Source organism: Osmerus eperlanus, chromosome 7 (genome assembly GCF_963692335.1).
Source record: "Osmerus eperlanus chromosome 7, fOsmEpe2.1, whole genome shotgun sequence".
NCBI classification, from domain to species: Eukaryota; Metazoa; Chordata; class Actinopteri; order Osmeriformes; family Osmeridae; genus Osmerus; species Osmerus eperlanus.
In genome coordinates, this window is record NC_085024.1 from 8,139,719 (window position 1) to 8,154,145 (window position 14,427).

Genomic DNA, 14,427 nt, shown 5'->3' on the forward strand with positions numbered 1-14,427 from the left:
TTTGACATTTCCAAAAAATAATTAGCTGCCAGTTTCATAACGGATCTTTTTCAGCCATGTTAAGCTTGCACCATACGCTTCACTAGTGCATGCAGTAGGAGGCTGTATCAGAGGCTGTATGATAACTTCAATTAATTTTGTTTAGTTCATGAACTAATGTGATGAACAAAGGCATTCGCAACGAAATGAAACTAAGTGCTTAAAGCACCGGAGTTAGTAGTAAGGAAAATAGGAAAATTCTGTTTCATAATTTTGAAGCGAAATTGCTTTTACAACCGATATGGCCAGGTTAATGCTGACTGCTGGCATAACATCAAATCAGCTGCTTTCAAAGGGGTTTCTTTATGGATGAAATGCAGAATGGCAATACAAATTGATATACTATCAGTATGGATCATTGCATTTTGTTACATAAGGTAATCTTTTTACTGATTTCAAAACTGCCTGCACATTGCAAATGTGCACAAATTCTTAACACCAAATCAACTATACATTATAATCACCAGCTGCATCACGGACACTATTCCTACCACTTTAGCCTCCTTGGTCGAAATAACTGTACATGAAAGCGCTGTATGGTGAATTAAGCTCACAATTATGACAACTGGCTCAACCATTGTGCATGTAATGCCTTCTTTTATGAACTACATGTCTAGATTTTTGTGGTGGACATTTGGTCAACATAACATAAGCAATTGAAAATGTAGGAAACTGCAAACAAATGAAGGATACATAATTATTTGCATGAATGTACCACAGCATTGGCAATTTGTTTAAAATTATGATAAATTGCTTGTATGACGTGCATAAGTGACTAGAATAGATGATGTGGAGGTTGAACAAGTTCTTCAGCAATGACAGAGAATTTCAATTGTGATCGTAGAAATATAGGTACATCACCAATTTTATCACGGGCACTATGCACTATCTATAGTTCCATTAATCTGTATTTGTGTGTTTCACTGACATCTTAATCAAGGGTAGGGCTGCAACAAACGATTATTTTGATAATCAACTAATCTAATTATTATTAGAACGATTAGTTGACTAATCATCTATTTTTTCACTGATTAATCAGTAGGCTTTGAATGATTATTCAGCTTTTTCAATTTGTTAAAACATTGAGTTATACTTATTCTAACAAATAAATAAAACCAGGAAATCCCTTCAGCTTTTGAAAAAAATATTTTTATTGCACTTTGAGCCAACTGAACAGGTCAATCTCTTTTTGTCCAATTACTCACAGTTTTTCATTGAACATAACCCTGTTGTCTTACAAATGAAGCTCTTAATGCCGCTGCCTAATTTAAGAGATTTTTTTACATCCCTAGCTTTATGTCTGTGTGAAATACTGCGTAATGCGTTTTTATCAACTGGTGTCGCTACTGGCCATCTTGCTTAGTTCCAGCTGGAGCCTGGAGTATGTACCTGCAGAACCAGAGAGCTGCAGTTTCAGGACCGCAGTTTCAGGACTGCAGTCCTAGGACTAGGGATGGGTAATCGAGAACCGGTTTTTGTTTAGAACCGGTTCCCAGTGAATCGATTCCTTGGAATCATTAGCAAAATTCCTTAACGATTCTGTTAACGATTCTCTGTGCCGTTGCGCATGTGCGAACTTTTATAGTCTATTCAGACAGACTGCAGCAAACATGGCAACTAGGAAGAAGCGTTCTAAAGTTTGGTTGTATTTCACACGACAAAATGACAACAACGCCACTTGTAACGCGTGTAAAAAGTCTATTTCATCGAAGGGAGGAAATACAACAAATATGAAGAAGCATATTGAACACACGGAATGAAGTTGCTGGAACGTCATGTGTTCGATGCATGCAGCAGCGCAGCTAACGTTCGCGCTTCATCTCTAACTATCTAAGGTAGAGCTAAACTGCTCAAAAGTGATCACAACAAGCAATTTGCCTTTATTGTGTGTAGTCGATCTAGTTGTTATCTTCTGTCTCGTTGTTTGAAGCATACATTTTAGCTCCGGCATTCGTCTCCCATTAGTATTGATCTTATTGATCATTTCACGTTATCGGGGCGGCGTGTGTTATCAGCAAACGTTCGCGTGTCCCATTATTAAGACATTTAATTCAGTTAGCAAGTTGTTTAACTCAAACAACCATAACACAGTACATATGGTATACAAAGCTGCAGTCAGATTTGGCGAAATTGTTAGCTTGGATGTTATCTTTATATATAGATGGGGTCTTGATGATGATGCGCACGCAGCTTCAAGGCAGAAAGACGCGTTCCATTTCACTTTTACTGTACCTACACTTTTAATGTTCCCGCCACCCCCCATTTCTGAATAAAGTTCGACTGGTCTGATTTGTTGATTTCTGTTGCTATGAAAACCAGTTTAACCAAGCTAACTAACATTCTTTTTAGCTAGCTTGCATTATCAATGGCTAACAAAACATTAGTAAAAATAGCTTGCTAATCGAGCAGAACTTGTTAATGCAGGAGACTCAAAGACCGTAGCACGTCACTAGCATCTCGTCATATCACGCAGTCGGTGCACAGCTAGATAATCAGCTGTCAGCGCTCTTGAGTACCCAGCATGCAGTGCGGCATGTCAAAAAAACGCAGACTTGTGGAAAATAGTTCGGTTACAACGGCCATGAGAGGGATTTCAGTTGTTGTCTTCGTTCAGTTAGATGTTTGTAACTTTATTGTTTGTTAGTTAATATAATCTTGTTGGTCACCCTGAGTGTGCATGTCGTGTAGTTTAATGGGAACAGAGAGTCGGCCGTGTTACCATCAGAGGCTTCACTTGCAAGGAGCAGGACGTGGGCTGTACCATATGTAGTTGCCTATGAGTTAGCCTATGGTTATTAAACCTAATTGGCTTTATGGTGACATCGTTCTGATGTAAAATGTGCAATTTTACCTTGAAATGTGAACAGTTTCCTAACCTTTGTCCCAAAGCTCATACTCTGCCCTTTCTACTCATGCAATCTCGTCAGCTGTTGCGTAGCAGAGAGGACAGAGAGACTGACTTGTGACCTTATGCTCATGAGTTCAAATCCCCATTCAGCCTATTGCAGGTAGTAGCATTGCTACGAGTATTATGCTAGGTTGCTAGGTAACGGAAGCTAACTAAAACTAGCTAGCTTCCGTTTTGGAAAAATAACTCACTCTGGTGGAAGCGTCGGCAATATTTAGAACTCACTCCTTAAAAGGTTAAATGTCAAATCCAACTATAAATGTATAAAAGAGAGTTCCAATCAAATCTGAATTTGTTTTAAACCTAGAGGTTTAAAAGGCTACCTTTGCCTAAACTGACATGCACCCACTCAGAGAACTGAGTTTCAACATCCATTTACACATTTAGTCTCTATTTGTTACTCTACTCTTAAGGCATGTTTAACTTGGGGGGGTGGGGGCTTCACAGGGTGTCTACAGGTATAAACAAGTTAAATGTAAGACCTTTTAATACCACTTCCAAATGAAATTAAAGACCAAACTTACGATGGAAATACAAATCAAAAGTGGAAATATACAGTAATCTTTCCAAGTAAACACTGATGTCTGTTCAATATGAACAGTATGGTAAAATGACAATAATCGGTTGAGTTTAAGAACATTGACTAAATGTGTGTAATGCGAAAGGATAACACAAAAATGTAATTGCTGTCCTAAATTATATTTATTATTACACTATGGTGGAAATGGTGGAGCAGAAACTAGCAATTCCACGAATACCATGGAAACAAAGGCAAATGTGTGAGATGTACTGATGTGGAGCACATATCATCCAAGAAGCAGTACTTCTCTTGAGTGGTTTTTATTCAGATGAATAATCATTGGATTCAGGTCAAAAGTCTATCACTTGAACTGGTTTCATCACTTAAGACACTCAAAGTCAGCAGCTTGGCATACTGGGACATGGAAAGGATTAAACATTTAGACTTTCATCAAAGTAAAAAATGCTGGTTTGTCCTTTTTCATCAATGTCCTCAAAAAAGCAGTCTGCAGAGCTACTGTGTCTGTGGGGTGACTGTCTCTGGAGGGCTGGCAGGCAGGGGCAAGCAGGGCCTGCAGGCAGGCAGGGCAGGCCAGCTGGATGAAGCTGTCCTGGGGTCAGGGCTGAAGAGAAGCTGTCCAGCTAGAGGGGTAGTCCAGCAAGGGGTCTGTGTTGATCTCAGCATCCTTTATTGAACTCTGTTGAGCAGGCCTCTGCATGACCCTCCAGACCTGTCAAAGTGAAGAAAGGATCCATGTCAGTTCAGTTGTGAAAAGCTTTTTCCATCTACACTTGACACAAACTATAGTTTTGACTGTGAAATACAGTGGCATTACTTGAACTTGAATCCAAATGTGTTTACCCAATGGAGACCCATGCAAAGTCACTCAAAACACGGGTCAGATTCCAGGCTCTGGCAAGAGTATTTAGCTCTAAACTGGTCAATATATACACATCTGACAAAAGACCAGCTCGACCTTTGCCTGTAAACAGTGATTCTGACTGTCAGAGACCTTTAAATAGCCTGACTTACTGAAATTGGCAAAACTAGCCTGGCTAACGTAGGTCGCTTTCTCAAGGCATATGACGACTGAAACAGGCTCGCCTTGAAAAATCAGATATACTGGCTATCTTTAGCAGGCCCTTGTCTACAAAAAGCAGTCCTCCCTGACGTTTTTGGAGTAGAATTGAGTGAAATACAAAATTGTTTACACACTGCCAGTGGGCGAGCAGAGTCTGACTCTGAGGCTAACGTCAAAACAATGTACCCCCGGGACGCAGTATAACTCCAATTGCAAGTCCACAAATCACAAAAATAATCGGAGCATCTGGCTAAAAGCACAATTCCCACATCTCCTAAAGGCTGCCCTCCTCGACCTTTTTCGTGTAGACCTAACTGTAAAATGGTGAACTTATGAACATGACGCGACCGCCTAAGCCTATGCGGTCTCCCTGGCACATAGGCTTATTACAAAGACTTTCACGCCCTAAATCAAAATTCTGAGCCGACAGGTCTGTGGGGGATTGCTTTTTCTCCAAAAGGCTGCCCTCCTCGACCTTTTTGATGAACAATTCGCCGAGATGCAAAATGATTCACTAATTAAAAACAGAGGAAAAAAGCTAGAGCTAGCTACTTTTCGAGTTCGGTTTTCCGTCACTTCAGACACACGATCTAAAGGTCTAAAAGTGCTAAAACCTTCACCATAATTCAAGAGTAGTGTACTTTCACGAACCCAATCTTTGATTCTAGCTTAAAATGTGTAAAAATAGGTGATATGACTTACCGAACGTGGCTGCCTCCAACACTATCAGGCGACTCCAGTTGAAAACAACAATGGCCGCCGAAAAAGAATTTATATTCGTAACGGCGAGCTGCGATTGGAAGCAAAATGAAACAGGAGCTAAAAACCGAGGGTGGGGGCTTGGTCAACACACAATTTCAAGAAAGCATGTGTGTGTGTCTCGCCAAGCTCGCTCGTGTGTCAAGGGGCAGGATGATTGTGCGCGCGCTGTGGAGCCATTCAATTGAATTCAATCATATATTGACATATCAAGGTGAAATTGCGTATGGTACTTCAGAATGATGTCAACTTGAAGGCACTAACGTTTGAAAAACCATCAGTCAAAATTATATTTGATTTATTAACACAAATATACAGTTAGGTCCATAAATATTTGGACATTGACACAATTTTCATCATTTTGGCTCTGTATACCACCACAATGGATTTGAAATGAAACAATCAAGATGTGCTTTAAGTGCATACTTTCAGCTTTAATTTCAGGGTATTTACATCCAAATCAGGTGAACGGTGTAGGAATTACAATACATTTTATATGTGGCCCCCCCCTTTTTAAGGGACCAAAAGTAATTGGACAATTGGCTGCTCAGCTGTTCCATGGCCAGGTGTATGTTATTCCCTCATGGGAGTTCGTTATTTACATTTACATTTATTCATTTAGCAGACGCTTTTATCCAAAGCGACTTCCAAGAGAGAGCTTTACAAAGTGCATAGGTCACTGATCATAACAACGAGATAGCCACAAAACATTGCGAGTAGCCAAAACATGTAGCACACATTGTGAACAACCAAAATAAGTGCCAAAGGGAAGAACCATAAGAGCATGTAGTTAAACAAGTTACAATTAAACAACATGAACTGCTATAAGTGCAAGTGTACCTGTGGAAAAAAAGCAAGCAACAATAATAAAACAATATATCACAGCGAGTACAAAAATGTAAGTCAGTTACCACTAACCACAAGAGCAACAAGTCTCTAAGCAAGAGTCATTGTGATCCTTAAGGAAACTAACATCGGGTCAAGCGAACCATTCCTAAGTACTGTTGTACTCCCGGAACAAGTGCGTCTTGAGCCTTTTCTTGAAGGTGGAGAGACAGTCAGTGTCTCTGATGGAAGTGGGGAGTTGATTCCACCACTGGGGGGCCAGACAGGAGAAGAGCTTGTGTTGGGACCGGGCGGTCTTGAGCGGTGGGACCACCAGGCGGTTGTCTGAAGAAGACCATTTCATTGACAAGGAGCAGATAAAAGGTCTAGAGTTCATTTCAAGTATGGTATTTGTGTTTGGAATCTGTTGCTGTCAACTCTCAATATGAAGTCCAAAGAGCTGTCACCATCAGTGAAGCAAGCCATCGTTAGGCTGAAAAATCAAAACAAACCTATCAGAGAGATAGCAAAAACATTAGGTGTGGCTCAATCAACTGTTTGGTACATTCTTAAAAAGAAAGAACGCACTGGTGAGCTCAGCAACACCAAAAGACCCGGAAGACCACGGAAAACAACTGTGGTGGATGACAGAAGAATTCTTTCCCTGGTGAAGAAAAACCCCTTCACAACAGTTGGCCAGATCAAGAACACTCTCCAGGAGGTAGGTGTATCTGTGTCAAAGTCAAAAATTAAGAGAAGACTTCACCAGAGTAAATACAGAGGGTTCACCACAAGATGTAAACCATTGGTGAGTCTCAAAAACAGGAAGACCAGATTAGAGTTTGCCAAAAAAACATCTAAAAGAGCCTGTACAGTTCTGGAACAACATCCCATGGACAGATGAGACCAAGATCAACTTGTACCAGAATGATGGGAAGAGAAGAGTATGGAGAAGGGAAGGAACTGCTCATGATCCAAAGCATACCACCTCATCAGTGAAGCATGGTGGAGGTAGTGTTATGGCGTGGGCATGTATGGCTGCCAATGGAACTGGTTCCCTTGTATTTATCGATGATGTGACTGCTGACAAAAGCAGTAGGATGAATTCTGAAGTGTTTCTGGCAATATTATCTGCTCAGATTCAGCCAAATGCTTCAGAACTCATAGGACGGCGCTTCACAGTGCAGATGGACAATGACCCGAAGCATACTGCGAAAGCAACCAAAGAGTTTTTTAAGGCAAAGAAGTGGAATGTTCTGCAATGGCCAAGTCAATCACCTGACCTAAATCCAATTGAGCATGCATTTCACTTGCTAAAGACAAAACTGAAGGGAAAATGCCCCAAGAACAAGCAGGAACTGAAGACAGTTGCAGCAGAGGCCTGGCAGAGCATCACCAGGGACGAAACCCAGCATCTGGTGATGTCTATGGGTTCCAGACTTCAGGCTGTCATTGACTGCAAAGGATTTGCAACCAAGTATTAAAAGTGACAATTAGATTTATGATTATGTTAGTTTGTCCAATTACTTTTGGTCCCTTAAAAAGGGGGGGGCCACATATAAAATGTGTTGTAATTCCTACACCGTTCACCTGATTTGGATGTAAATACCCTGAAATTAAAGCTGAAAGTCTGCACTTAAAGCACATCTTGATTGTTTCATTTCAAATCCATTGTGGTGGTATACAGAGCCAACATGATGAAAATTGTGTCAATGTCCAAATATTTATGGACCTAACTGTAACTGTATTGTGGCAATGTGGACATTTACATAAATACACTTCTTTCAGCTATTTTGTATTGCATTACTTATTCAATTTCACCCTATAGAAAGACATGTATTCTACAAATCTGTAACAATTTCAAGTCGATTGGATCTATGGTTCATGAGGCGAAGGGTTTTGAAGGTTGTACCAAATTTGGACAGTACAAGAAAATTCATAAGTCTGACAATATGGGTCCTTGAGGCTTTTCTGTTCCCCATGAGCAATAAAGCATGTCTACCAATTTACAGGCATTTTGGGCTAATGAGGATTTGGAGAAATCACGTAGACTTTGGGTGTGTTTTATAGCGCCACTTATGGGCATACATGGGCCATTAGCGGTCTGGGAGTAGTGAGTGACCTGTTGTATCATTGGGCCAAATTGGAAAAAATTGGGTCAAGGACTTTTTGAGCTATTGAGCCATTTAGCGGAGAAGAAAAATAATAATAAGAATACTAACAAAAACAATAGGTTTCCTCCTACCGGAGGAACCCTAATAATAAAAGGTAGAAACCCTTAAGGTGGCTTCGCCGCTTTGCGGCTTGGCCACCAATAACTACTGTTAGGGAAATCAGTTTGTTTTGTTACGCGTTTCTGGATTTTTAAAATATTTTTTTATATCGTCCGATATCGGAATATCGGAATTTTAAATCACCAAATATTTGTATCGGTATCGACCTTAAAAATCCTTTATCGGTCGGGCTCTAATTTTTTCCCTCACTTTAAGACCTTGACTAGGATTAATTTGATCTGATATAGCAACATCAACAGAAAATGCGAGTACGCGCAAAATCTTTCAAAATCAGACCCACACCCTTTCAGACAGAGCTAGTTAGTTAGAGCTAGAGACGTTCACTGACATGCTAGAGACCCTGAATTTATTTTGACAGACTGTTACAGCATGTTACGAACTGACACATTACACTCATTTTTTTTTGTCAAGATATCAAAATTATATTCAGGGCTACACTCAAAAGGTTTTGGGCTGCGGCCCTGGCAAAAAAGGCTGGTGACTCCACTGTTCCAAACCCTTTCGTTCACATGCTGGAAAACAAAGGGTGCATACAGTTCTATATTTGGATGAAAATCTGTGGTTACATTATGGTCATAGTTTGAGTGGTTGACCCCCATGGAAATAAAAGACACTCAATTCTACCTCAAGGGTGATCCTCACCCTCGTAGACAATGTGGAACCCAGGCTTGTTCTGGGAATAGTCACTGTGGAAGACCAAGCTGGTCTCATGGGTGGTGCTGAAGAGAGACTCGGGCACAGAAAATCCACTGAAGCGATCGATCACAGAGCCCCTCTCCGGGTCCCCACTGCGAACCTCTAGATAGTCATGTACTGCTTCGGTAGAGAAGTTTAAAAACTCCAGGTGGATGCCTAGAAAACAACAACGCACAGTCCTTTCAAGCGATGCTTTTAGTCAAACAAAACAAAAAAGTTTCAGCCTTTGTGAGAAGTATTGTAGTAGGTATTATATGATGATAAAGAATGAGAATGAGAATCAGGGCATCTACATCTCCACAAAATTATGACAACATCAAAAACGGCAGGAAAAATATTTGCTTGGTAGGAAACAAACCAAAGCCAATGGGGAGTTGGACTCTCCAGCTGCAGTCCAGGCTGCTCTGGTAATTCCCTGGAAAACCGGGGCTCAGGATCACACCGCTGAACTCTGTCATGGAGCCACCACACTGAGCTAGAGATACCAGCCAAGGATAACATGTTAGACACACTGCTGAGAGGGTGGAAAAAATGTATGCGTATGTGTGTGCGTGCATGTATGAGAGTGTTTCACTGAGGTGTTTCAAACGACAGCTCAAAAAAAAGCACATTCTTCCTTTCTTGAAATGGAAAAAATTTAGTTAATCAACAGCACCACTGCACTGCAGTGGCACTGATCAATTTACCTCCCTCTGTGACACATTCTTATCTGTATCTCAGAATGACTGCACGGCAGTGAAGGTTAAACTAATTCACTTGTCTATTGCCACATACTTCTTTTATGTAAATACCCATGTGTAATGCACTTACAGTCACAAGAGTCATAGATAAAAAAGAAAAGTCTGAAGTCTGAATATTTCACCATCCCTCCCTTTGGCAGCCTGGACTAAATGTGTACCGCCTCTGCGTCTTCTGGGATTGAAGTAACTGCCATGGGGTTTAATTGTGGTTGAGACTTGTAGACCTGCCTGTGTAAAATGAGAGCGCGTATGGATGAATGGGCACACAGCCTGCTGCTTTCCTGTGGGTTTATCCGCAAAAAAAAAGAATGCAGTCTCGAGCTGATTTGTGAAGAGGTACCAAATGACAACCACAAGCATCCACCAGGCCTAGGATGTCTGTAAGCCTGGATTTACTGCTGCACTGAATTGTAAAACTAGATGTGTGTGTGTGTGTGTATAGGGAGAGTGCTGCCAAAGAGAAAGCGAGCTACACCCCTGTGTAATCCTGAGAATCAGTGTGGAAATCAGCAGTGGAAGAAGGAGGAACTGCATGGCTATACTCATCAGACAACGTTGAAATCAAAACAAGATGTGTTAAGGAGCAAAGCCTTATTGACTGGCACAGAGATACATACAGATCAAGGGCATAGGTTTGCATAGGATCCATAGGGACTAGTCACGACCAAAGTTTGGGAAAGACACAATTGTCCCCACCAATATTTTGTTAATTTAAAAAAATATATATTTTGCACAATATAATTGCAAAACTCATTCGCATTATTATCTATACAATGTTCGTCGCCCAGAAAAGTGAAAAATACATTTAAATTACAATTACAATTACAATTAACCAATGCACCCTCGAGCCTGCGAGACAAGATGATGTCATTTAATTGGCTGAAGTGACAGTCACAGAAACACTTCATGAATCGTGAGAGCTGGCAGTAGTCTGACACGGTAAGCTACTAAATACGCCAGGAAATAATAAAGCCTCATATTAGTATTTCGTTTGGTCTCAGCATTGATATTTTTGACCCCTTTGTGCTTTGTAGATAGGAAAATGTCACCCAAAAAGAAAATAGATATCAGAAGTTTTTTCACCACCCAGAGAGTAAGTAGCTATCAAGAAGGTCATTGTTAGTTAGCTAGTAGGAAAACTTAGCCTGGTCCTAACCAGACCCTTGTACATTTCATTTGTACAGAGGGTCTGGGATCGCTCATAGTTATATTACTAGAGGCAGCTACTTTTGTCTTCCAAGATGGCGTCCCCATTCATTTCTATGAAAAGTGCTCAGTGGCGCAGTGAGGCAAGCGAGAGCGCAAAACCGGACCGCGCCATCTTTCCAGTTCCTGCTCTTCTGGTCTAGCGTTAAACAGTGGCTCGAATGTCTAATATAGATCTATATATATATAATATATATATCCTTAAACAGGCTCTGGTGGCTTGCTTTTTTCCTAGCTCCGAGACTCGTGCACGCTTGCAACTAGCTGTACACGTCATACTTTGCAACAACCAGTCGCGAGCGTGTGAGCTGGAGCTAAGCAGACCCCCACCCCTCGCCCCTCGGCTTGAGGCAACGGCCCCAGCACAAAAGGGAACATCAGCAAATCGCTGATTTACCTGAGCTGAATGAGAACAAGGAGAAAGGACTTGATAATCTACAGTTGCCTGCCTTTATTGTAACACGTTTTACAAATGGTTGCACATATACATGACGGTTGTTTGTAGAGTTTATTTCCGTTATTTTAAAGCAGATTTAACCATTTTGTAATGAACGCTATTATACTCATGGCATGACAAACGTAATTATAGCATAGCATAATTAGTTATAATATCGTGGCATGTTACGGCGTCATTAGAGATTGTTGACATGTTCTGGAGCAAAGACGAAGATGAATAAATCATGTCTGATAACCACAATATTGTTATGGTTGTTATATTGTTAAAAAGTTAACACCACAACGATGGCATTAACAATAAGCTAGTAATAATAAGTGACACTCATCATCATTATAATAGTAACATAGGTATAGGCTTAATTTAGTTTCCTTTGCCGAACAACGACGGAGCCAGATTCAAGTTGACAGTTTCTTTAATCCGACACAATACATAAGCAGTCAAACTAAAAACATGAAGCAAAAAGAACAACGTCTAGGCCCTGCACGTACAATACTACAGTACTAATAGTATTGATTTTCGTAAAGTTCACATATAGCTTCTTGATCGGACTTGTACCACATTCTGACAGTTTTCTGCAATGCCTTAGCTCCAGCTCACAAGCTCGCGACTGGTTGTCGCAAAGTATGATGTGTACAGCTAGTTGCAAGCATGCACGAGTTTCGGAGCTAGGAACAAGCTTCTGCACTAGTGATGGGAAGTTTGGATCATTTTACTGATTCGGTTCTTTGAATCTCGTTCAGCAAAATGAACAAATCTTTTTTCGAGTCATTCGTTCATTTCAACTGGGAGGGGGGGGGGGGGGGGGTTGCTCAACATTTTATAGCCAATTCCCTGGCCTAAATACGTCCACTGCAAACACGTATCATATTCTCATGTTAGTGCATGTAAACCAGCAGATACTATTTTAAAAGAAATTCCTGCATTAAAATAATGTATCATGACAGTTTGTATGATTTGAAATTGTCATTTATTATCACACTAGCATTTAATTATCACAGAAAACAATTACGCTGCACTGAACTATAAGTAAAGTATTAAAAAAGGGAAAATAACAAAACCTGTAATTATGACTTGTGAACGAATATCATTCACGTCTTACTAAACCTAGTCACTCGCGAAAGTGAACGAGGTAAACAAATCCTTTCTGTTTCCTCTTCTGAGCCTGCAGGTCACGTGAAAAATTATCCAAAGATCCGTATCCGAAGACCCAGTCAAAATGAACGAATCGTTTCTGTTTTTGCTAGCTACCAGTACTGAGCCTATGCAGGTCACGTGAAAAACGATCCAAAGATCCGTATCCGAAGACCCAGTCAAAATGAACGAATCGTTTCTGTTTTTGCTAGCTACCAGTACTGAGCCTATGCAGGTCACGTGAAAAACGTTCCAAAGACTCGTACCTGGCAGATGAACGAATCTTTCCTCCCAACTGTGTCTTCGGATCAATGTTTCGTTCTTCTGACAACCGGGTCTTCGGATCAATGATTCGTTCATCTGCCGGGTATGAGTCTTTGGATAATTTTTCACGTAAAACGTGAATGATTTTCGTTTACAAGTGATAATTATAGGTTTAGTTATTTAAACTTTTTTTTTTGTCCTTGGCCACGAGAAAATGATCGAATCGCTCTCTGAGACTACTCGTTACTCCCGAGTCATACTAATGATTCGTTCAAAATGAACGAATCGTTCACGAACGACACATCACTATTGTGCACAAGACCGGACGAGTCGGTCTGGAAAGATGGCGCGGTCCATTTCGCGCTCTCGCTTTCCTCACTGCGCCACTGAGAACTTTTCATAGAAATGAATGGGGACGCCATCTTGGAAGAAAAATCTAGCTGTGTCTATTAATATATAAGTCAATGGAGCTAAGGCATTGCAGAAAACTGTCAGAATGTGGTACAAGTCCGATCAAGAAGCATGTGAACTTTACGAAAATCAATACTATTGGTACTGTAGTAGTATACGTGCAGGGCCTATACGATGTTCTTTTTGCTTTGTGTTTTTAGTTTGACTGCTTAAGTATTGTGTCGGATTAAAGAAACTGTAAACTTGAATATCTGGCTCCGTCGTTGTTCTAGCTCGGCAAAGCAAGCTTAACTAGAGGGTACAATTTCTGGGGAAATTGTAGGGTGTGCTTGCTTGCGTCGGTTGCAGAAGGGTCTGTTTTTTAATGACATTTTTACAACTGATATTTCTGTATATTTTATATAAAAATGCATAGCCTACTTATTATTTATAAATATTAAATAGATTTAAAAGCAAAAAAAAATCTGCTCATTTACAACTCAAGTGAAGAGTAGAATGAAATAGTTGTCTTCTCATTTCCCCTGCAAAAGGGAATGGTGATCAGCAGCCTCATAGTTGAATCAAAACAAATACATTTGGCAGACCGGTGTAAAAATGGACCTAATCTCTATGACTTAAACGTCACTGTACGTTTTTCCATTCTCGTGATATTTTCAGGCATTTAGCCTACTCATATTGCATTCATTCATTAATAAAGAACCCCCTTTGAAGCTTATTGGGTGTGCTCAAGCCTTCGGCGAGAGCACAACCTTTGTTCTCTCACATATATATTTATTATAATTTATTTTTGCCCCCCTAAGCCTCAGTCAATATTTGGACTACATAGACAACCTAGGTGTCAAAAGTTTCGTCTTGGTAGCGATTGAGTTGCTTGTATTTTTATTTACACTCCGTTGCACAGTTTAGGAGGTTAAAAAGTTTTTGTGGCAAAAAGTGTATTTTGTCAACGAAGGGTACCAGTGCTAGCCTACGTCACTACGTCAGCACACGTTAGCAACGATGCATGGATACAACGTGATAGAGACGTTCTAGCACGCAAATTGGAGCTTGGATTATGAGTGAAAAATGCCAAACCCCCAAATTACCAACAATTGGG

At 40.5% G+C, this 14,427-nt stretch overlaps 1 protein-coding gene across 5 annotated transcripts in view; it reads right to left on the reverse strand.

Moving 5' to 3' along the window:
* LOC134022944 (CUB and sushi domain-containing protein 3-like) overlaps positions 1-14,427 on the reverse strand; it is a 403,505-nt gene that overhangs the window by 149,758 nt on the left and 239,320 nt on the right. For all 5 annotated transcript variants that reach the window (XR_009930720.1, XM_062464691.1, XM_062464690.1 and 2 more), the window contains 2 exons: positions 9,481-9,597; positions 9,069-9,278 (listed from right to left, as the gene is read on the reverse strand). Coding sequence is in view for 4 of the 5 variants with exons in the window: in XM_062464691.1 (XP_062320675.1) it covers positions 9,069-9,278; positions 9,481-9,597 (327 nt within the window). In the remaining variant the exon portion in view is untranslated. The remainder of the gene's footprint in view (positions 1-9,068; positions 9,279-9,480; positions 9,598-14,427) is intronic.